Raw genomic sequence first — 26,235 nt, forward strand, 5'->3', positions numbered from 1 at the left:
TTCCAATTCTGCCCTAAAGTCTTTTGTGGTAACTGCCCTTCCCTCCAATCCAGGATCGTATCTACTGTTCAGACTCCTTAATTTCCTTGAATCTTCTGCATTTCTTTGTCCTTCATTACACTGGCATCTCTATAGAATAAAGGCCAGCTATTCTGTATACTGTTCCTTAATTGGTATCTGTCAGATTATCTCCATGTGATCAAAATTCGGGTTATCCATTTCTTGCAGGAATACTATATATGGAGCTTTGTTTTTCCCAGTGTGTCATATAAATAAGGAGACAGACTGATGCCATTTTGTCTTGATTACTGGTGATGACTTTGATCAACTGGTTAAGATGATATCCCACCAAATTTCTCCAATGTAAAGAGACCATTTTCCCCTTAGTCATTAATTAGTAAGTAATATGTGGTAAGAAATTATGTTCTTCTTAATATACTCACCCAATAGTTTTAGCATCCCTTGATGATCCTTGTCTGAATCAATTGTTACTGATGGTTATTAAAATGATGGGTTTTCAGTAGCTCTACTATTCCTTCTGCATTTATTAGCTGACATTCTAACTTTAGTGAGGTATTTTCCCTTCTTCCCATTCATTCTTTCTTTCTTTAATTCATTAGGAGTACGGACTCGTGGATTCTTATTTTTATTCATTGATGTCATTATTCATTCTGATGCTCAAATTGTCAAACTGTCCCAGATTTGGCCAGTGAGAGCCCTTTTTAAGCAGGCTCTGGTGTCCTGGTATTACGAGAACATTTCCTTATTTTCTGGCACAAAACACATTCCAGATTCATCTAGTACATTCTCGGATCCAGCTTTGAAATCAGCCATCTCTTCAAGGAGCCCGGGGGGTTCCTTTCACTGGAGAATATTATTTAGAAAAAAACATTCTGAGCACTAAGTATGTTCTTATCTACTGGAATATCACTTCTTCTATGCCCTTTTATATGAACAAAGTTGGGAAGGAATGGCAATTTCAGATGACTCAACTCTATATATGCTTCTGTGTGTATGTGCACATGCACATTCCTGATTTTTAAATATGAGCAAGACCAAGCATTTCCAGACAATAGGTATCACCTAAAACAAAAAATAAACATGTAGCAATATGGGTATGCTCTTCAGACCTATGGAGGAAAATAGTATTTTTTTAAAAATTGACTAAAAGAGTTCAAAGTTTCATAGCTGCCTTCAGGAAAGGAGGAAAACAGAGTAGGATGACTAGAGTCTGTTGTTTATCTTACCCAATCTCCTAGAACTAATGACTCCAAAGATATGTAAAACTTTTATCTAAAAAAATTAAATTTTAAAAATAAACTATATTTTTGAATAGACTGTTGGACTGGAAGAGGCATTAAATGTTGAGTACAGAGAGTTGTAATGTCAGCTACTCACCAGCTGTATGACCTAACACAAGTCATTTATAAATTGAGTATTCATTTCTTCATCTGTTAAAAGAGCTGGGCTAAACTATTAACTTCTCTTCCTACTTCAATAATTTATGAATCTATTCATATATGGTAATCAAAGCTGTAAATATGGTGTCTGTGGCTACAGACACTGGGAAAATTAAATTACAGAAAGAATTAAGCAAGACTTGGTAAAAGAACAGAAGGGGAGAGAGGTCAAGAAAAAAAAATTCTGTTTTAAGTGTGAGGACTGAGAGGATGTTGATGGTGAATTAAGTTAGAAAAGCACTGTTTAGGAAGTGAAGATACGGTGTTCCCAAACTTGGCCTGGAAAGAATTTAACTGAAAATATGCAGACAAACTATGACACGAGACCACGGAAAAGGAGCTAACTAAGTCAGAAGGAGGTGTTTATTTTGAACATTAAACATATATAAATGACGGCAGAATCCATGAGCATGAGAGGTTCTCCCCAAATAATATACAAGTGGAAAAGGGTGATATACTCTCCACAAATATTTAATTTTCTAGGAAACCGTAGTCTTAAAACTATAATTTAAGGAAGAAACTGAGAAAGGGGTATGGCTAGATAAAGGATTATTCAAAGGCAATGGGAGTCATAGCACTGTATTATGAAAGCCAAAGGAGGACAAAAATGGAGTTGATGACCAATAATATCACATGTAGTTTGACTGTTGATATCATCAGGTTATTCTCTAAGAAGAATTGGATCCAGAGGTGCGCATGCACATGCATGCACACACAAATCATTCAAGACTGTTAAATAAAAAAAAAGTTTTGTATTTATTTTTGGCAATCATTCCTTCAAGAGACACATCTTCAACAGCCACACAACCTAACCCTATCACAAAGCTCTCCTCTTTTCATTACTGCTGAAGGCAATGAAGAAAAAGTACAACATAATTTTAAAGTATCATTCAAGAATGAGGAATGGTTCAGCTTAAAAAGCAAAAGAAAGGATCCTCAACTAAATAGCATTTTATAGTCCACCTGCTTAGTCACAGAACTTGAGAGCAGGCAGGAAACTTATGGAGAAAAGAGTTAACAAATCTACCCTTACAAACATTATATGCTGGCATTGTACAAGTGTTTTTCAATCCTAGAAGATAGTTACTATCCCTATTTTACAGTTGAAGATAACAAGAAAGGTCTTACACCCAGATCATCCTTACATTAAAAGTGAATTTACTTGGGAGGGGGAAGGGGTGCAGATGGGGCTCACCTGAGGGAAAAAAGTAGTAATTATCTGTTCCCTATGCTCACATATGCATTTTTTTATTTTTTATTAGAGAAGTTTACACACATTTAGGTTTACAGAAAACTCATGCAGAAAACAGAGTTCCCATATACCCCTTTTAGAGTTTTCCCTATTATTCATACTTTGTCATATGAATTTTTAATATTAATACCATGATATTCTGCACCGATGCAAATTCACAAGAGGAAACCACAGCTATTATGTAACAAACAAGAAAATATTTTCTCCTTATATCACACATCACACAAAACCAAACTAAATAAAATTGAATTATTAGGGGAAAAAAAACACAAAAACTAAAAAGCACTCTCCACTGCAGACAGGTGACATCCAAAGCCACACAAAATCAAGCAGCCTCTCCTTATTAACATCAGGAATTCCTAAGCAGGCCACACAATCAGAATAGCATCTTAACACGGATTTTTAAGGCCCCATTGCTGCAGGGGTCTGCACACATGTTCTCCAAAACACTCCATCTAAAGCGTAGGAAGACACTCCATCTTTATGCAGTCAGGGACCAGTTGTCTTGTTCACCATTTCATTATTCTCAAGGCCTAGCATACTGTGAATACAAAAATTATCCGCACAGTGCTCTTATGCGAGCCCTATGGGAATCAACAAAAACAAATCTACAGACAATGATACGTGGGAAAAGCAAACTAGAGAAACAGCATAACCTGGATGTCATAAGAGGCATCTTCCAACAACAAAAATCGGCAACCCTATCAGATAATTTCAAAACACCAATCATTTAAATACAAGCCAAGGCTGGAAGACCAAGACTTATTAATCATTAACCAAAAATCACCACACCAAGAATCCAAAACAGCTATGGTTTAAAGTACAAAACATCCAAGTTGAATTCATACTATCACCTTTGAAAAGCAAAATCATGTATGTAAAGTACTTTAAGTAAAAACTTTGGCACCTGACTGGATTACATCACCATCTGGCTATGCACCCCAACGGACACTCAAATCACTGCAGTCATGTATGAAGTCAACCCAATCTCGGTCACTGTTAAAATGGAGCCAAGTGACAAATTAGTAAACTGGCACCCAAGTAAAGCCCAGGGAACCAACTCTGCCTCTCCATTTAATAACAGTGTGCCCAGAGGCAGGGCAGTGGACTGAAGGGGTACCCAGTTCCTTCACCAAGTTATACTTAATTGGCTCAGCCAAAGTACACAGCCAAGCTCAACTTGATATAAAGGCTATCATCCAAGGAACAATAGCAAGACACCAAAACTGCTTGTATAGCATCTTAGTAACCTAAGTGATTAAAAACTTCAGATAAAAGTAGAGATTGAAAAACAATTAAGCTGAGCATGCACCATGAAGGTGAATAAATATGTTCACTGAAAACTCAAGCCCAACAATGGAATTTTTAACTAGCAAAATAAGATAACCCAAGAGATGGCAAAAAAAACTTCATGCAGGTTCTTGATGACTACACTATCCTAAGGAATGGATGGAACATGAATTGAGAACAAGTCTGGGCCACAACCAATTGGAGCATTGTCAAAAGCTCCAAAGTACTTTTTACTCTCCTAGTTTTGAACATAAACCTTTTAACTTCTGGTTGGCAATTCCAACCATATTTATTTGCCTTAGTCTCCATCACTACTGCTTTTAAAGTTCTCAAAGGTATAAAGAAAGTGATCAATTGAACACTGGAATGTGGCTAGTAAGATTAAGGAACTAAACTTTAAACTTTGTTTTATTTTGACCAATTTACATTTAAATAGCCACACGGACACCACAGATTAGATTGTCATTGTACAAAATTCTATTGGACAGTGCTGCTCTGACTCACATTAGAACTAAGTACAGAATAAATGAGTAAGGTCTATGATCTTGGATGAAATCAATTCACATCTCTAGGCCTCAGGCTTCTCAAACAAAGGATGTAAAAAGAGTTAAATAAAATAAGATTGTCTCCATGATTCTAAACAGACCAGTGCAGCATACAGATTAACATACTTCAGTAGAAAAGACGCAGTGTAATTAAAGCCACACCTCTCACAGTGGCAGGCACTGTGACGTGATGATGCAAGGTTCTCATATGCATCTCCATATCACCAAACTTGATTAGGAAACTAAGCGCTGGTTCAGTTCAGTCAACCTCTGGCTTTCTTCGGCAAGTCACCTCAAGTCTCTGTGCTTGTTTCCTTATTTGAAAAATGAAAGGTTTAGACTAAATGATCACTTAAGTCTCTTCAAATTCTAAAATTCTCCATTTCTAGGATCTAAGAAGTAAAGAAATATAAAATGCCCATAAATGAAACCATGACATACAAAGGAAAGAAAAATCGATGAATACCACAGTCTCAACCACGAAGCAACTGAGAACACATTTAAACAAGCTCGTAGAGTCCCAGTGAAAGAGAATTTGAAGTTGTGCCCTATCAATGCCCTGTGCTGAGAGGCTGTTGGGTCTGTGCAGGTATGCTTAGTTTTTCATCTGCAGGTAAACACGCCAGCTCCAAAGAGGACAAACTGCAGAGCCAGATTAACCTGGGTGGCAGAACATACAGTTCACAAAGTTGGTACTTTCCCTTTCCCCCCCTCCCAAAGAATGACCAAAGAAAGTCTTCCTCCCACAACAGACAGCTACAGCATAATCCCACTGCGACCTTCAGGGCTCTCAAACAACATCCTATGCTTACTTTCCCCATGACTCAGACCACGTAGAACTTGGTGCTTTCTTGAGAGAAGCCATAGTTGTTCTGAACAAGATGAAATGGAGTTTGAATTCATCCAGGCAGTGTGTAACTTATGCCATCCCCACGTTTCCCAAGGCATACAACCCAACACATACATAAAACAGAACAGGGGCCACTGAAAAATCCCAACAGAATCTGAAAAAGAGAATATAGACTAGTAACTTACGTAAAACCTGCTACAAGGCAGAATATCAAGGACGTTTAACATAGCTCTTCAAAGGCATATTCCCACATAGTACCTCCCGCAGCCTACACCAGATCCAACAACATGTTTCTCAATCTTTAAAAGCAGAAAAAAATCACTCTCAAAAAGTCTGATTTATAGCATGATAGAAACAAACAAGAATGAACTCTTCTTTTTTGAAGATAATGTTTTACCTGGTACAGAGTTTTCATTTGTATTAGTTGATTTAACCAGGCCACCTCTGATGGATGATCAAAAAATGCCTGAGTTCCTGGGAGTGGGAGTGCTGGATCAAAGCATGTACACTTCAATTAGATGCACACCGCCAAAGGCTCCCCACAGAGGCTGTGCCTCAACTGCATGCGCAGCAGCAATGTATGAACACCTTTTCCTGCACCCCTGCCAACCTACTGTGAATGAGGCTGAGCACTGCTCCTATGTTTAACAACCATTTATACTTTGCTCTTTGGCAAACTGTTAATATCATTTGTCCATTTTCTCACTGGGTTGGTCTTCTCAAGTGGTTATTTAAAAGTCAGAAAATGAGGCCTTTGTCTGACAGCACTTCCTCTTCAACCCACTCCAATCTGGTGTCTATCAGTACCACTCCACTGAAGCTGCTCGCCCAAGTCACCAATGACCTCCAGATGGGGCTAAACCCAACCACCCTTGCCTCTCAGCACACCCAACCCAGCTGAGCAGCAGGGCCTCCTTAGAACATCCTCCTCCCTGGGCTTCTTTGCTATCACACTCTGCTCATTTTTTCATTGGCGACTGGGTCTCCTGTGATGTCCCGCCTCTTCTACACAACTGCTAGTGTAGATGCTCCCAAAGGGTCCAGGCTGTGGACATGCTCCCTAGGACACGTGTGCCAGCTGACCACATCCGCTAGGATGGAAACTCACATCTGTTTTATTCACTGTGTTTGCCCAGCAACTGAAACAAAGCCTGAGACCCAAAAAAGTTTTGTTGAGTAAATGAAGCCATTTCTGTGGGATTTTTTAAATACCTGAGACACAAATAAATAACACCAGTAAGACTATCTCTGCACTTCAAACCTAGGTACCCAACTATTATCCGACATTCCACCTTGAATGTCTAACACAGCAATTTTAGTATCTTTAAAAGGGAACTTTTGTTCTTCATTGCACATGGGCCACCAGCCCAGACCTCTTCCTCACAAAGCTTTCCCCATAGCATTAAAAGGCATCAACTACTCCAGCTGTAAAAAAAACAGGAGCCTGGAAAACTGGCCCCAGTCCTCTTTTCCCTCCCAATCCAATTCCTTATGATTCTATTAATTCTATCTTCTTTGTATCGCCCCAAAAACAACACTTCTCTCCATCTTCTTCTGCCACCACCTGGAAAACTTTAAACAGCTTCCTCACTTATCTCCATGGCCTCTCTCCAGTGCCTGCACTGGTTCCTTGGATTCTTGGTCCATGTCTCCTGCCACGGCAATGTACCAATGCTAACAGTCCCGGCAACTAACTGATGCGAGCTCTGTGTGCTGGCTGTCCACGACAGAAGCCATGTAAGGCAAGGCTTTTTTCAAGCCCTTTAAATGTCCAAATTGAGATGCGCTGTGAGGTAAAATACAAGTGAAAATATCTTGCTAATAACTTTTTATATTGATTAGATGTTGAAATGATAATATTTTGGATATACTGGATTAAATATACTAAAATTAATTTCACCTTTCTTTTCCCCTTTTCCATGTGGCTACTAGAAAATAACACATATACATACGTGGCTTGCACTGTCTCTCTACTGGACAGCACTGTGTGAAACACTGTCCCAGGCATTTCACTGAGGGGACTGGCACCATGTCCATCTTCCTCAACCAAGTTATTACCAAAGCATGGAAAGCACTGGACCTGGCAAAGGTACCCAAGTATCTGCTGAATGGTTACTGGCCAAAAATAGGTATCATTTATGTGCATTCACTTCAAATCAATACATCACATCAAAAATTTAATTCTTTTTTAATTACAGAGTGACACTTAAAAAATACAACTGGCATTAAGTGAATAACCTTTTAAGTTTAAACTTTAGACATACATGCACTTCAAGAAATAACTTCTCTCTGCTTCTCCAATGCTCATGCTAACCACTTCCTCATAAATTTTTCTAATTTTCATCACTGAAGTTTCTTTTAGAAAGGAAAGATTGGAAAATTCAAGGAGGTCTAAAAAGAACTTGAGTTTGATTCCTCAACCCTTAAAACACTGAGAGAAGGAAAGCTAGTGGACAGCACCAAGGAGAAAACACAAGTAGACGATAAACATGGAAAATCTAATTAACAAGAAATGGACCGTGGGCTAAAGTGCTCTGTGACATTTTGAAGTAGCCAGAGAGGGTGTGGCATATTAAAGATATAAGGCTTAGTCAGAGGATCATCATTCCATAGAAAACACAGACGATGCAGTCTCAGAAGACCTCACAAACATAAAAAGTTGAAGGGGGGATACGGACATTCCAAGTGCTGACAAGGATGTGGAGAAATGGGAACTCTGGTACATTGGTGGAAACGTAAAATGGTTTTGTAGCCATGTAAAACAATTTGGGAGTTCCATAGAAGTACAGGATTACCAACATGACCCAGCAACTCCACTTCTAAGTATATACCCAACAGAACTGAAAGCAGGACTCAAACAGATGTTTGTACACCAGTATTCATAGCGGCATTATTCATAATTGCCAAAAGAGGGAAGAAACTCAGAGATGAGCATCAATGGAAGAATGGATAAACAAGATGTGGTGTATCAATACAATGGAGTATTATTCACCCATAAAAAGCAATGAAGTTTCGCTACATGCAACAACATAATGAACCTGGAAGACTTCATGCTGAGTAAAATAAGCCAGACATAAAAGGACAAATATTGTGTGATCTCACTGGTATGAAATAATTTGAATATGCAAATTTCATAGACAAAAATGAGAATACAGGTTACAGGGGCCAAGTAATGATGAGTAATGCTTAATTGGTACAGAGTTTCTGTTTGGAGTGATGGAGAGGTGGTAATGGTAGCACAACATTATGAATGTAATTATTACCACTGAATCGCATTCTTCAAAGTGGTTAAAAGGGGAAATTTAAGGTTGTATTTGTTACCAGAATTAAAAAAATAAAAAGATAGCTGAATGACAGAAGTATGAAATGGTGCTTAACTTCACCAGTGTGAATTAAAACCACTATAAGATATCACTTACAGCTACTCATGTGGTTAAAATGAAAGGGTGGAAAATACGAAATACTGGAGAGATCACAGCAAGCAGAACTCTCGTACCCTGCTGGTGGGAAGTACAATTTAACATAATTTAGTGGATCCCACAATAGTTTTCCAAAATTGAATATACAGTGTGACCTAGCAATTTCTCTCCTACATATATTATATTTCAAACAGAAATGCATATGTATGTTCACCAAAAAGACACATACTTTGAATGTTTTGAGCAGCATGGTTTGTAATAGCCCCACAATGGCAAATATCCAAATGCCCATCAACAATAGATAATTTCATACAATGAAATTTCATGCAGCAACGAGAAGGAATAATCAACTACCACATGCAATGAAATGGACACATCTCACAAACAAAGCCAGGAGAAAGAAGTACAGACTCTAAGATTCTATTTATTTAAGGAACAAAACTGGGCAAAACTCATCTGTTCTGTTAGATGTGAGAATACTGGGTGCCCTTGAAGGGAGGGTATGACTGGCAATGGACACACAAGGTTTCTGGAGGCTGATTACCTAGATGGCTGTCTGTTTGTAAAATTTCACTTATGAAACGTTAAATTTCGACAGATGAAAAACAGTAATAATAAAGGAGAGAAGTGGGGTTGGGGGAATAAGTGGGACAGGATTGCTCTCCAGTATGACTGTGTGAACAGGGTAAATGAAGGTTCATTATACCAATCTGTTTGTATATGTCTAAAATTCCCCCTAGTAAAAAAAAAGGCTTTAAATTTTTTAAATATAAAATTGATTGAAACTGCTGGTAAAAGCATAAAGTAGGGTAATTTTTCTGGCCAAAGATATCAAAAGGCATTAAAATCTACACAACCTTTGACCCAACTGTTCTCCTTGTATGAGTTTACCTGGAGGTGTTCACTCTGAGTACAAAGTTACATATATATAACAATGTCCACCGAGTTCCTAACAGAAAAAAGTGAGATATCTAAATATAGCAGACAGTACATTAAAAGGCACATTACAGGATTATTCTAAGTCTTCCACAAACCAATGGCACCTAAACATCCAATACTGAATAAGAAAGATATTATCTGAACTAAGGTTCTTTTATCTACTCAGTGAAATACAGTCATTAAAAATGATGTGGTCATAACATCGTGGGATTGAGAACATCTTCTTGACCAACAGGGAGATGCGAAATGAGGCAAAATAAAGCTTCAGTGTTTGAGAGATTTCAAATGGAGTCCACAGGTCCCTCCTCTGGTGGGCATTCTTATGCACTATATAGATAACCCTTTTTAGGTTTTAATGCACTGGAATAGCTAGAAGTAAATACCTGAAACTATCAAACTGCAACCCAGTAGCCTTGATTCTTGAAGACGATTGTATAGCAATGGAGCTTACAAGGGGTGACAGTGTGATTGTGAAAACCTTGTGGGTCACACTCCCTTTATCCAGTGTATGGATGGATCAGTAGAAAAATGGGGACAAAAAAACTAAATGAAAAACAGGGTGGGGGGTGCTTTGGGTGTTCTTTTTTACTTTTATTTTTTATTCTTATTTTCACTTTTTCTGGTACCAAAAAAAATATTCAAAAAATAGATTGGGATGATGAATGCACAACTATATGATGGCACTATGAACCGACTGTACACTTTGGATGACTGTATGCTATGTGAATATATCTCAAAAAAATTGAATTAAAAATAAAAAAAAAATTTAAATGATGTCAAAATCCTTAGAGAAAAAAGGAATGAATCTTCATGACCTTGGGCTAGGCAAAGTGTTCTTAAATATGTCACCAAAAGCACAAGCAACAAAAGAAAAAACAGAATTCACAAATTAAAACTTTTTGCACTTCCATGAACACAATTCAGAAAGGGAAAAGACAACCCGTAGAATGGGAGAAAATATTCACAAATCATATATATGATAAAGAGATTTGTAGCCACAATACATAAAGAATTCTTACAACTCAGTAAAAAGACAAATAACAATTTAAAATGGGCAAAGAAGATACACAAATGGCAAATAAGCATATGAAAAAATGCTCAATGTCAACAGCCAATAGAGAAATGCAAATGAAAACCACGAGACAGTACTTCACACCAATGAGGATGTCTATAATAAAAAGACACACAATAACAAGTGTTGGTGTGGCTGTGAAGAAAGTGGAAAACTCACACTGATGGTGGGAATATAAAATGGTGTAGCTCTTTCAGAAACTGTGGCCATTTCCTTAAAAGGTTAAAAACCAAGTTACCACATGACCCAGTAATTACACCCCTAGAGAAACGAAACAAGAGAAACGAACCATAAGCCCATTGTGATGGTTAGGTTCATGTGTCAACCTGGCCAGGTGATAGTACCCAGCTGTCTGGTCAAGCAAACACTGGCCTAACAATTGCTGTCAGGACATTTGAGGCTGGTTAATAAACCAACAGGCTGGTTTATTAAATCATCAGTCAACTGACTGCAGCTGTGACTGATGACTCACCAAAGGGCATGCCTTCCACAATGAGAGAATGCAATTGGCTGAATTTAATCTAATTAATCAGCTGAAGACTTATAAGCAAAACAGATAGAGGACCTTCACTTCTTCGGCTGTCCAGTGAAGCATTTCCTGAGGACTTTGTTGAAGTTGCTGGTTTGTTTCCTGAGGAGTTCATCGGACATCTTCCTTGGAGTTGACAGTTTGCTGACTACTCTACAGAATTTGGAGTCGTGCATATGCACAGTTACATGAGTCACTTTTACAATATGATAGTCAGAGACACCTCTCATTGATTCTGTTTCCCTAGAGAACCCTAACTAATACACCCACGTAGTCTGGTACAAGAATGTTCACAGTAGCATTATTCAATAGCCAAAAAGTGGAAATCACCCAAATGTCCATCAATGGATAAATGAATAATAAAATACAGTATATCCACACAATGGAACAGTATTTAGCAAAAAAGAAACGAAGTACTGATACATGCTACAACAGATGAATCTTGAAAATATCATGCTCCGTCAAAGAAGTCAATCACAAAAACTGTATATTGTATGATTCCATTTATACAAAATGTTCTGAATAGGCAAATCTAATAAAATAGAGAGTAGGTAAGCGGTTGCCAGGGCTGGGAAATGACCATTAAAGGGTACCAAATTCCTTTGTGGAGTGATTAAAATGTTCTAAAAATGAATGCGGTCGTGCTTGTACAACCCTGTGAATATATTAAAAAACCATTAAACCATATACTTTAAATGGGTAAATCATATGGTATGTGATTTCTTAAATCTCAATTAAGATTATTCTAAAAAATGATTTGGTCTAAATATGCAAAGAAAGTGCTAAGAAAAAGTTTTTTAAAGACTTTAGCATCTGTACCTTGCTGTATCAAGTGTATTCAAATATATTTTCATTTTGAACCTAACAACAATCCTATTAAGTTATATATGTTATATATATATATATACACACACATACACACATACAGTTTTTTTAAACAAATTAAAAAATAATCTGAGGTTCAGAAACAGTAAGTAACTGCTCCAGGAAAGAGTCAGGAAGTGGCTATGCCAGGATTCAAACATGCCATCCTCTTCCACCACACTGTTGAGGACTTTCAGATTGTTACAAGTAAAGCTTACATTGCTTGTGGAACTAAAACAACAGCTGTTACTATTTACAGAGGACCTATATATGTGCCAAGAAGATCATAAATAGTTGTGTGCCCAGCACTTAGTAAACACTCAAATATTTGCTGAATAAATCTCATTTATTTCTCACAACTCCATTTTATAGTCGAAAACACTGACTTAAAGAAATTAAGAAAATTGCCCATGTTATACTGTAGTAAACCTTTTGATATAAAATTTGATTTTCAGGGTTTGTTATAAGCATATTTCCCAATAATGGGATAGGGGAGAGGATAAAACAACAGATAACAGAAACAACAGTTAAAAAAAAAAAAAAGAAATTAAAATAAAAGAGGAAGGCCTTTCAAAATATGGAGGGGGGATGGGATATGTAGAGGAGTAAACTCCAAATACCAGAGGGCAATTTTTAAGATTATATGATGCAGAGGTCCTGGAAGATTACAGCTGAGAAGGGGGGCCAGCTCAGAAAACCCAGGGATGCTATGTCAATGTCAGCGACCTGTGGGTCTGCGGCAGAGAAAATCTGGGGCAAAACTGAAATGAAGGTTGAGACTCTTGCAACAGCTTTGAATCTCCGGAACACCTGGGAGGTTTGAATATTAAAGCTGCCCTGCCTCCCTAACCACCCAGACACACAGCCCACAAGTTGTATTTTTTACAACTTGAAGGAACCCTATCAAGCAAAAGCAAATGCCAAGAGGCCAAAAACAACAGAAAATCTTAAAGCATATGATAAAATCAGACGATATGGAGAACCCAATCCCAAATACCCAAATCAAAATATCAGAAGAGACACAGTACTTGGCACAATTAATCAAAGGACTACAATCAAAGAACAAGAGCATGGCACAGGATATAAAGGACATGAAGAAGAACATGGCACAGGATATAAAGGACATAAAGAAGACCCTATTAGAGCATAAAGAAGAAATTGCAAGAGTAAATAAAAAAATAGAAGAAACTGTTGGACAAATTAAAAAGACTCTGGATACTCATAATACAAGATTAGAGGATGCTGAACAACAATTCAGTGTCCTAGAGGACCACAGAACAGAAAATGAAAGAACAAAAGAAAGAATGGAGAAAAAAACTGAAAAAATCAAAATGGATCTCAGGGATATGACAGATAAAATAAAACGTCCAAATTTAAGACTCATTGGTGTCCCAGAAGGGGAAGAGAAGGGTAAAGGTCTAGACAGAGTATTCAAAGAAATTGCTGGGGAAAACTTCCCAAACCTTCTACACAATATAAATACACAAAGCATAAATACCCAGCAAACCCCAAATAGAATAAATGCAAATAAACCCACTCCGAGACATATTCTAATCAGACTGTCAAATACTGAAGAGAAGGAGCAAGTTCTGAAAGCAGCAAGAGAAAAACAATTCACCACATACAAAGAAACAATATAAGACTAAGTAGTGACTACCCAGCGGCCACCACGGAGGCAAGAAGGCAGTGAAATGACATATTTAGAATTCTGAGGGAGAAAAATTTCCAACCACGAATACTTTATCCAGCAAAACTCTCCTTCAAATTTGAGGAAGAGCTTAAATTTTTCACAGACAAACAAATGCTGAGATTCTGCCAATAAAAGACCTGCCCTACTTCAGATACTAAAGGAAGCCATACCGACAGAGAAACAAAGAAAGGAGACAGAGATACAGAGAATTTTAACAGACATATGTAGAACCTTACATCCCAAATTCACCAGGACACACATTATTCTCCAGTGATCACAGATCTTTCTCCAGAATAGACCATATGCTGGGACATAAAACAAGCCTCAATTAAAAAAAAAAAACCAATTGAATATATTCAAAGCACATTCTCTGACCACAATGGAATACAAGTAGAAGTTAATAATTTTTGATTTGTAACTCCACTATTTACTTCCTACATGACATAAAATACACAAACTCTAATGACAAATCAGTGGTCTTGAACTCAATGTAAAATACGTAATTTTTGACAAGAACTGTATAAAGGTGGGGGAATGGAGGAGTATAGGAACATAGTTTATGTGTCCTATTGAAGTTAAGTTGGTATCAAAGAAAAACAAGATTGTTATGGATTTAAGAGGCTAAATTTAAGCCCCACAGTGAACACAAAGAAATTATCAAAGAATATGACCACAGAGATGAAAAGTAGAGTATAGGTTATGAGAAGTGGGGGAAGGGGCAATGGGGAGTTAAGAAATGAGTGTAGGGTTGCTGTTTGAGGTGAAGGGAAATTTCTAGTAATGGATGGTGGGAAGGTGATAGCATTACAAAATTCTAAATGTGATTAATCCCACTAATGGAATGCTAGGGAGGGGTGGAATGGGAAGATTTAGGCTGTATATGTTTCCACAATCGGAAAAAAAAAAAAAAAAAAAAAAGATTATATGATGCCTAGTAGGGAGCCAGAGATAGAAACCTAATGGTCAACTAGCCAGAGACAGCAAATAGTGAAGGAGGAACAATAATGTAATAACAGATAAGTTATGGAGGGTAAACTTAATGTTAAGGGAATGCTCAGGAATGACTATGGTTTGTTAATTTTGGGGGAGTATGGTAGGAGAAAGTTGGCAGCAATGTAGTTATTTTAGGTTTTTTGTTTTTTCTTATTCCTTTTTTGGTTACAGTTTGTTTATTTTCTTGGGGGAGGGTAGGAACATGTTGGAAACAATGTAGTTATTTTAGGTTATTTGTTTTTCTTATTCCTTTGTTTTGGTTTTGTTTGAAATGTTGTTTTGTTATTGCTTTTTAATTTTTTGATAAAGTTAAAAAAACTGGAGTGGCCAATAACTGTTACTAAATGTACAAATATAAAAATGTTTTTACATGTGGGAGAACAAATGAATGTCAACCATGCAGGGTATTGAAAAAGGGATGGTATTTGGGAAAAAACATAATCAAAGCAAAGTGGAGTCTATGGTCAACAGTAACACTGTAATATGCTTCCATTAAATGTAACAAAGGCAATATACCAAAGTTAAATGTGTATGAGAGGGGGATATAGGGGAGGGATATGGGATTCTTGGTAGTGGTGTTGTTTTCTGTCCTTACTACTAATGTACTATATGACACTTTTTTATTATTCACCAAAACAAAAAACAAAAAACAAAATAACAGAACGTTTTCATAGTAATCAGCATGTACAAGTGCTGACTGATGATAAATGTACAACTATATGATGATACCTTGACCAATTAATTGGACACTGTGGATGACTGTATGTTATGTGAATTTATCTCTATAAAATTGTAGGAAAAAATACAAATAGACGTAAAGGTGCTGGGGAGGGCATGGAGGGAGAGATGTACCTATTTACTGTTGCTGAGGAGGCAGAATGCTGTAGCCTTTCTGGAGGTCACTGTGGTGGTTCCACAGGAAGCTAAGTATGTGGGGGCCATGAGGTCCTGCAACCTCATTATGGGGTGTGTACTTGGAAGATCTGAGAGCAGAGACATGAATGGAAATTTGCACATTGGTGTTTATGGAGGCAGTATTCATGATTGGCAGTGGGTGGAGGTGGCCTAAGAGTACACTGACAAACAGAATGGTGAACTGTGGTGTATGCAGGCAATGGAATATTGAGCAACTACAAGAGGGAGTGAAGTTGTGAGACACACAAGGAGGTGAATGGATCCTCTAGACAGCATTTTGAGTGAAGTACGCCAGAAACAAAGGCAGGCACTGTAATGCCTCACTGATATGGACTAACTACAACGTGTAAACTCAGAATTGAATCTTAGAGCACAGCCTAACAGGGAAATGATTATTGTAATGGTCGCTGGATTGTAAGCTCTTACAGCAGTCAAATTTATTCCTGAATTGTAATGGCTACCTCCAAACTCTGAGATGTTGATCCCCCGGTGTATAACCTGATTGGTCTCTGGAACACTGGGTTTCTGTGTGACACCTGGGACTCGGAGCAAGAGCTCAGCAGATATGAATGTCAATATTAATGCACATAGCAAATGTTTCAAAAAAAAAAAAAAAAAAAAAAAAAAGCTGAAAAAGAGCCCAGACTTCAATTAGAGAGATGAATGAAGCAGACCTGGTTAAGATTAGGGCAAATCGGGCCAAAGGGTAAAGGTTGAAACTGACTGTGTGTTAAAACTTCAACTTTCATAATAAGTGAGACCAAGGGAAGAAATGTTTATTTGGTGTAGGATCTATATTTTCTAAACAATATAACTTCTACAGTCAGTTTGTTCAAACAACCACAATTTCATGGACCTTTGAATAGGAAGTGAGATATGGTAGGTCTGTATAGGTTAGAGTGAAATAGCAACACATCCCAAAGTAATTTGGGTGGAGATTAAAAATATTTATTTGGGGCCCCCCCAGGAGCTGGGGGAGGATGTGGAGGTGTTGGACTTCCTCACCTGGATTGTTGCTGATGTTCTCAGAAACACTGGGGACTGATGGCTTGACATGCTGAGCACTCTGTCTTGGAGCTTGCCCCTATGAAGCCTGTTACCGCAAAGGAGAGGCTAAACCTGCTTATAATTGTGCCTAAGAGTCTCCCCCTGAGTGCCTCTTTGTTGCTCAGATGTGGTCCTCTCTCTCCAACTAAGCCACCTTGGCAAGTGATCTCACTGCCCTCCCCCCTACATGGGATCTGACTCCCAGGGGTGTAAATCTCCCTGGCAACACAGGATATGACTCCTGGGGATGAATCTGGATCCGGCATTGTGGGACTGAGAACATCTTCTTGACCAAGAGGGGGATGCTAAATGAGGCGAAAGAAAGCTTCAGTGGCTGAGAGATTTCAAATGGAGTCCAGAGGTCACTCTGGTGGGCATTCTTATGCACTACATAGATAACATTTTTTAGGTTTTAATGTATTGGAATAGCTAGAAGTAAATACCTGAAACTATCAAACTCCAACCCAGTAGCCTTGACTCTTGAAGATGATTGTGTAACAATGTAGATTACAAGGGGGTGACAGTGTGATTGTGAAAACCCTGTGAATCACACTCCCTTTATCCAGATGGATGGATGAGTAGAAAAACAGGGACAAAAAAGAAATGAAATATAGGATGGGATGAGGGGGATGATTTGGGTGTTCTTTTTTATTTTTATTCTGATTCTGATTCTTTCTGGTATAAGGAAAACACTCAAAAATAGATTGGGGTGAGGAATGCACAATTATATGATGGTACTGTGAACAGGTGATTGTACACCATGGATGACTGTATGGTATGTGAATATGTCATTAAAACTGAGTTTAAAAAAAAAAGTAAATGAACAATGGGGGAGGAGGGGAATGGAATGTTTGGATGTTCTTTTTTATTTTAATTTTTATTTTTTTGGAGCAATGAAAACGTTCAAAGATTATTGTGATGAATGCAGAACTATATGATGATACTATGAACAACTGATTGTATACTTGGGAAGATTGTATGTTAAATGAATATATCTCAATAAAATTGCATTTAAAAAAATTAAAGAAAAAAAAAAAGAAACATAATGGTCAAAAGATCTGATCAGAGCACTCAATTCAAGAAGAAACCAAAACTCAAACCAATATGGAAAAACATTCAGCATGACTAATTTTTTAATGAAAAATCCAAAAGGAATTCATTCATACCCAGTGAATCAGCAAACAAAAAATAATTAAGCCTAGTGAACATTGGGAGGCTATGAAAAAAAACAGGTATATTCATCCACTCTTGAAAAATGGGTATCAGCTTTTTAAAGAGTAGTACGATAAAAACAAGATTTTAATAAAAAGAACAATATATTTTGATTAGATAATCTTATGATAAATATATTAAGAAGAAATTTATCAAAAAAGGGGGGGAAATTATTTGTACAGGCGGTAATAGTAATGGTGGTTAGTTAACTACAATCCACAACCACAGATGCTGTAATATGAATCTTACATGAACTACCGTGAAATACTCTATATCATTCCTATTCCTGCCGTAAAGGAGAGGACACTGAAGTCCAGAAAGCAAACAAGTATGGGGACTCAAGTGCAGGGGGACTGAAGCAGTAGTACCAGGATTCACCTCACTTAAAATTCACCTCATTTAAATCCTACATTACCAGGGCTGTGACTTGAGGAGGGGTCAGAATGAACGTGAGTGGAAATGCCCAGCAGGTCCCTGGAATTCAACAGAAAATCTGGGCTACAGAGAGATTTGAGCATCATTAGCACAAACATGGTAAGTTTAGCCATCAAACAAATTACCCAAGAGAGTGTGCTGAAAAGTAGGAGTGTTAAAAAACAAAATCTGAAAGTGGTCTGGAAGAAAATCTAAGAGGAGGGGCCAAGAAAGGCAGGAAAAAAAAACAGGAAAATATGGTATTACAAAACTTGTAAATACTACAAAGAAAACTGGATTTCAATCCAGAGAGATCTAAGCATCAAACAGTGTGCTCTGAACAACTCTTGTATAGCTCATGCACAAGCAGTCAAAAATAGGTGCTGGATAACTGTTCATTTATAGCAGAGCTAAAAAGCAATGTCATGTATGTCATATCTCATTTGAAAGGGAGATAAACAGAAAAGCTCTACAGTTGTCCTTTACATGCAAAGAGAAAAAAGCAAAAACAAACAAACAAAAAACAACAAACAAAAAAAACAAAAGGCAAGCTTATTATCTAAGTAAGTATTTTACCTATTTCTCCACTAAACCCTATACTTCTAAAGGCTTCTAGGAACAGAGTGCTTTACTACACTAAACCAAAGGCAAGCTGAATTGTTTGTGATGACAAAAAAACTAAAAGCCCACCGACATGGAAAATGATAAAATAAAATAAAGTACATTCTTACTATGCAGCCATTAAGAAGAATGAGGTAGAGCTTTATGTACCGCACGGAAGTATCTGTGAAAAGTGTTGAATAAACAAAAATGCAGAATACTAAGGTGCTATTTATGTAAAAATACACACATCTCACACTATGTATTTCCTATAAGCACATATATAAGTATTTGAATACACAGGAAAAAAAAAATCAAGAAAAGTATAAAAGCTTTTTCCCCACCCCTAATAAATTTCAAAGAATTAAAATCAGATTAGACCACATTTTACTAACACAATGTAATTAAGTTAGTGATCAATAACAAAGATAAGAAAGAATACATACACTGACTTTAATATACCTTCTAAAGTTGTAAGTCAAAAATCTGAATATATTCAGAATGAAAGATAAAAATTCTACATAGCAAACTTATGAGATGCAGCTAAAGTAGTACTTAAAGGGAAAAAACTACTTTAAATATATAGATATATTTAGATATATATACATATATAAAAATCAAGCTGAAAATTAATGAACCAAGTGTCCAGTTTTAAGAAGTTATATGTTAGTGGTAAACAATGAGAGTTTCAAAAGATAAGAAATCAGAATTTTCTGCCAATATAGTTTAGAAAAATGTAAATTACCAAATGTGACTCAAGAAAAAAAAAAAAAAACTAATGATCCTATAAATATTAAAGAAACCAAATCACTAATTTAAAAATCTCAGAAAGAAAACACCAGGTCCTGGTGGTTTCACAAGCAAGTTCTACTAAACTTTCAAGGTACAGATAATTCCAATTTTGCATAAATTCTCTGAGGAAACAGAAAATGAAGGATTCGACGAGAAATCCTTGATAACAAAACTCATCAAGGTTGATAAAAAACAAAGGGAAGATTACAGAGCAATCTCAGCAATGAACACAGAGAAAACTTAAGATACTCTCAAGTCAAAAACTGACAAACAGTGTCTAAAAAAAAAAAAAAAAAAAAAATCTGATCAAGCTGGGTTTAACCCAGAAAGCCAAGGTTAATTTCAACATTACCTTTTTTTTTTTTTCTGTAGACATTTTGCTAAGGCCTGAAACTCCTTCCACATTTCAAACAGAGAAATAGAAAAAGATGTTTTTATTAGAGAAGTTGTAGTTTGCAGGACAATCATATATAAAATACACGATTCACATGTACCACCCTATTAACACCCTGCATTGGTGTGGTACATTCGTTACAAATGACAATAGCATATTTTTAGAATTGTACTATTAACTATCGTCCATGGTTGAACTTAGGGTTCACTGTGTTGGACAGATCTATGGATTTTTAAATTTTTTATTCTAGTAACATAATTACAACCTAATATTTCCCCTTTTAAACCACATTCAGATATGTATGTGGTTAATTACATTCACAATGTTGTGTTAATATTACCACCATCCATTACCAAAACATTTCCATCATTCCAAGCAGAAAATCTGTACATTTTAAGCCTTAACTCCTTAACTCCACATTATCTTTTAAAGCATTTTTTCACATTAGCAGATTAAAGGAGAAAAACCATATTATCACCTCAACAGATGCAGAAAGTGCATTAAATTAAATTTAATAACCACTTGTGGTTTTCTAAATTATCCGTATAGAAGATTGAAAGAATCTTCCTTAATGCATTTAAGAGTATCCAACAAAAAAGTACATACAGATTAGACTGGTAAAAGGTAAAAGTATTTCTTTTAAAATCAGGAAGAGATGATGATGATACCTGCCATTAGCACTTACATTCTCCATTGTGAGGAGACATGAATAAGATATAAAAGGTAAAAGGACTGGAAAGAAACAAACTCATTCAAAGATGACAATGATTATTGCATTAAAAACCCAAGAGTCCATAGGCAAAATATTAAGTTAGGCAGGTCACTGCAAATAAGAGATGCACATAAAAGCCAGATACATTTCTATTTAACAGCAAACAGAAAATTTAACTTAAAAAAATTTTTTACAACAGCAACAAAGTATCCAAGGAATACTCTAACAAAAATATTACAAGACTTGTAGAGAGAAAAATCATAAAACTTTAGTAAAGACAACTAGCTAGAAACTAAAAATCTGGATTTTTTATACCTGAGTACAGAAGTAAAATATCTTTCCCAGACTCCCTTGCAGTTAGATGTGGCCATGTGACTGAGTACTGGCCAAGGGAATGTGTGTTGAGGTGATGAGTGCCCTTTCAGAAGGAGGTACGCCTCCTCCACAGCCCTTCCCCTGACTTGAAGCACACAAGACCGTCGACCACAACATGGGAAAAGCCTGTGTCCCTGAATCATTGTAGAGAGAAAAGTCAACTGTAGGCTAGAAATATCCACTTTGAACTGCTATGTGAGCAAGAAATAAATATCACATTTGGGCCGATCTGTATATTGGTGTGTCTTCTTGCTATGGCAGCCACTATTACCCTAACCAATGAGAAGGTTTAAATAAATGGAAAGCTACACAATTTTCTTGGATGTGAGGATACAGTATGGTTTATTTGTCAACTGTCACTCCAAATTGACAACAGAGCCAATTCAAATCAAAATCTCAACAGAATTTTTTCTATGGAATTTGACAAATTACATGGAAGAACAATAAGCCAAGAAGCTGAGCTTGGGGAAGCTGTCCTTACCAGCTATCAAAACTCATTACAAAGGACTTGAGGTCATGAATGGCTGCCCAGCGCCAAGACGACTCCCAGGTGTCTGGCCAGGGCAGTTCTGTCCCCTCCATCTCTGTGCCTCCCATTTGCTCCTCCTCAAGAGAATGAGTCACAAAAGCCCAGACCCATGAACTGGGTCCCCAAGAACAGACCCCAGGGGAGGCGGGGCAAGATGGCAGCATACGGAGATGTGGAATTTAGATAGTCCCCTAGAGCAACTAGTAACTAGCCAGGAACAACTAGTAAACAATCTGGAACAACTACTGGGGGACATCCATGACTGGACACACATCATACACCAGCCTGGAATGGGAGGAACGGCTGAGACTGAAGCACACAACTGTAAGCAAAACTCCCTTAACTGCGGAGCTGGAGCCCCACCCCACCAGCAAGGCAGGCGGAGCTGAAACATTCCCTCTGGAAAAAGAAGCTGGTTACCTGGAGGGAGGGAAAGTAACTCAACCAAGCTCCAGTTGCAGTTTTAATTAACAAATTTAGACTATTTCAATAGTCTACATTGAATACAAGCTACAAGCACAGATAAACCTGGAACAAACAGGAAAGGAACCTGAGGTTTCTCCTGGCAGAAAGGAGGCAGGGCTGACGGAAAAACAAATAAGTAAACAAACAAATAAAAACAGAAGCTTTTGTAAATGGGCTGATGGAAAAATAAACACAAATAAATAAATACAGAGGCTTTGTAAATGGGCCTCTTTTGTAAACAGCTTCCTTTCTATGTATAAAATTCAGGCAGTTCCTTGTTATTACATTTTCATGCTGTGTAATTCTGAGATGTTACTAAAGTTCTGAACATAATGTGCATTTTTCTCTGTACAGATGAAATGGGAGAATTTAATAAAAAGTTTTCAGGTTTTTAACTTGTTAAAAAAAAATACTGGAAACATACTGGAATACTGGAAAATGGCTGTGTTCCAAGAAAAGGGGCACAGAGAACCATGTACCTACACCTGTTGATCCTGAGGGGCTGGGGACTGGCTTGCTTTCTTTTTCCTTTTTTGTCTCACTCTAAGCAGCCCGTTAGAGAAAGCCTCAGCCATTTTCAATTGTCAGTGCTGACCGAGGCAAGGGTGGAGTTAACAGAGTCGGAGAGACAAAGGAGGAATTCAAGTGTAGAAGATAACTCCCTAAAGGGTGTATCTTCTCTAAAACAGGGAAGCAGGGCCCAGCTCAAGTGGCTGCCCTCCCTCATAGAATTCAAACTCCAGCGCACTAGGGAGAAAAAAAACAGAAACAACTTAAGCTTGGCTTCTGACACCATCTTTCCCGCCAGGAAAGGGTACACTGAGAATTAAAGGGATTGCACCTCTTTACACCAGGGGGGAGCTGCAGGCTGACAAGTGCCACCTGCTGGACAGGATAGGAAAAGCACCGAATTTAGAGGACTCACAGGAAAGTCTGACAATCTTATGGGTATCACCTCAGGGAGACCTGATACTAAACACTGCCTCCTCCTGAGACCTGGGCCCATATGGTCTGGGAAAATCTCACTGGGGTAATCAAGGAGACAAGATGCCTAGACAACAAAAAATTACAAGTCACATTAGGAAAAACAAAGATATGGCCTGGTCAAAGGAATAAACACTTCAAGTGAGATACACAGGAACTGAAACAACTAATTATTAAGCAAATAAATCTCTTAAATCAAAATCCACAAATCAAATCAATGAGTTGAAGGAAGATATAGCAAAAGAGATGAAGGATATAAAGAAGACATTGGATGAATATAAGAAAGATCAAAAATTTGAAAAAACAATTGACAGAACTTATGGGAATGAAAGGCACAATACAAGTGATGAAAAACACATGAGAGACATACAACAGCAGATCTGAAGAAGAAGAAGAAAAAATCCATGAACTGGAGGACAGGACATCTGAAATCCTACAAACAAAAGAAGAGATAAAGAAAAGAATGGAAAAATATGAGCAGCATCTCAGGGAACTGAATGACAACATGAAGCGCATGAATGCATGTGTCACAGATGTCACAGAAGGAGAAGGGAAAGGGGACAGAAACAATAATGGAGGAAATAATCACTGAAAATTTCTCATCTCTTATGAAAGACATAAAATTACAGATCCAAGAAGCACAGTGTACACCAAACAGAACAGATCCAAACAAACCTATGCCAAGACACTTAATAATCAGATTATCAAATGTCAAAGACAAAGAGAGAATTCTGAAAGCAAGAGAAAAGAATTCCATCACCTACAAGGGAAGCTTGATAAGACTATTTGCAGATTTCTCAACAGAAACCATGAGGCGAGAAGGCAGTGGTGTGATATATTTAAGACACTGAAGGAGAAAAACTACAACGAAGAATTCTATATCCAGCAAAACTGTTCTTCAAAAAATGAGGGCTAGTTTAAAATATTCTCTAACAGAAACTGATAAGAGTTTGTGAACAAGATACCTGCTCTACAGGAAATACTAAAGGGAGCACTACAGGGAGACAGGAAAAGACAGGAGAGAGATGTCTGGAGCACAACGCAAGGTAAGGGTAGCACAGTTATGTAATTAATTACAGTGAACAAAGATGACTGTGAGTGCGGTTAAAAGAGGAAGGTTAAGAAAATGTAGGACAACAGAAGGAAAGATAAAAGATAAAGACTGGGACTGTGTAACAGTGAAACCTAAAGTGGTCAATGATTGTGATTAAATGAAATATACGTTTTTACATGAGAGGGAACAAATAAGTATCAACTTTGCAAGGTGTTAAAAATGTGGGGGTACTGGGGAAAAAAATATAACCAATGCAAACTACAGTCTCTAGTTAATAACATCATTGTACTATGCCTCCATTAATTGTAACAAAAGGCAATAAACCAAAGCTAAATTTCTATATGAGGGGGATATAAGGGAAGGGTATGGGATTCTTAGCATTGGTGTTGTCTTTTTTTATTGTATTTTATTTTATTTTTTCTTAACATGTTGCTTTTTAGTTGTCTTTTTCTTTTTCCTTGTTACTTTCTTTCGCCTTTTCCTCTTTCTTTGTGGAAGAAATGGAAATATCCTTTTACACAGGGAACCACTGATTGTTTACTTAGGATGGAATGTATAGTGTCTGCATAAAACTGTCTAAAAAATAAACAGAGGGATACAAGTGCTCGAGAAAATGTGGAGAAAGGGATGTGCCTAATCACCGGTAGTGGAGAAGTAGAATGATGCAGCTCATCTGGAGGGCAGTGTGGTGGTTCCACAGGAAGTTAAGCATTGGATTACCATATGGTCCTGAACTTGGTTAGGCTCTAGACTTTGAAGAACTGAAAAGAGAGACACAAATGGACATTTGCACAGTGGGGTTTATGCTGTCAGTATTCACTATTTGCAGTGGATGTAGGTGGCCTAAGGGTACACCAATGATGAAAGGAATGGTGAACTGTGGTGTATACATACAATGGAATATTGAGCTGCTATAAGAAGGACTGAAGTTGTGAGGTGAATGGACATTGAAGACAGTATGTTGAGTGAAACAAACCAGAAAAGAAAAGAAAAACATTATAATACCTCATTAATATGGGCTAATTATAATGTGGAGGCTCTGAGAACTGAATCTGAGAGCACAGGTTATCAGGGGAAGGCCTACTGTAAAGGTTCCTAGTTTGTAAGCTCTTACAGCAGTTACATCTATTCCTGAGTTGTAATGGCTATTTCTAAATTCTGAGATGCTGAGCTCTTTGTGTATAATCTTGTTGTCCCTGGAACTTTGGGTATCTGTGTGACACCCAGGATTCAGAGCCAGAGTCTGGCAGCTATGAATGTCAGCATTACCCCATACAGCAAATGTTAAGGAGTCTGAAAAAAGAGATCAGACTTCAATTGGAGAAATGAACAAAATGGACTTGGTCAGGACTAAGGTAAATTAGACCAAAGGGTAAAGGAAAAAATTGACAGTGTTTTTAAAACTTCAACTTCTGTGTGATACCAAAGGAAGAGATGTTCATCAGGTGCAAAATCTATATTTTTTTGTAACACATTATATAATTTAACTTGTATGTTCAGTTTGTTCAAACAACATAATTACAGGGAATGCTGAACAGGGAGCATAATCTGGTTGGTTTGTACAGGTTAGTGTGGAGCCCCAATACATCCCAGGGTAATTTGGACAGAGAATAAAGATGTATTTGCAAAGCCCCCTTGAGGGACTGGGGGGAAGTGTGTATATATTAAATTTCCCCACCTGGGGAATTAACAATATTCTCACAAGAACTGGGGGCTACCAATTTAGAAGACCATGACCTCAATCTCGGGGCTTGCCCTTATGAAGTTTGTAACTACAAAGGAGAGGCTAAGCCTACTTAAAATTGTACCTAAGAGAGACTCCACACAGCAGAGAGAAAC

The 26,235-nt window shown here is 37.4% G+C and overlaps 1 protein-coding gene across 6 annotated transcripts in view; it reads right to left on the minus strand.

Moving 5' to 3' along the window:
- The window catches only part of PPP6R3 (protein phosphatase 6 regulatory subunit 3), a 169,536-nt gene that overhangs the window by 128,627 nt on the left and 14,674 nt on the right, over positions 1-26,235 (minus strand). For 2 of the 6 annotated variants that reach the window (XM_037842023.1, XM_037842022.1), the window contains exon 1: positions 444-1,362. The exons of 2 other annotated variants lie outside the window; for them this stretch is intronic. In XM_037842023.1, the coding sequence (XP_037697951.1) occupies positions 444-459 (16 nt within the window). In that variant the 5' untranslated portion in view covers positions 460-1,362. Of the gene's footprint in view, positions 1-443; positions 1,363-26,235 lie in introns of those variants that run through there. 2 more of the 6 variants (XM_037842025.1, XM_037842021.1) reach the window with 2 other exon arrangements.

This window comes from Choloepus didactylus, chromosome 6, assembly GCF_015220235.1.
Source record: "Choloepus didactylus isolate mChoDid1 chromosome 6, mChoDid1.pri, whole genome shotgun sequence".
NCBI classification, from domain to species: domain Eukaryota; kingdom Metazoa; phylum Chordata; class Mammalia; order Pilosa; family Megalonychidae; genus Choloepus; species Choloepus didactylus.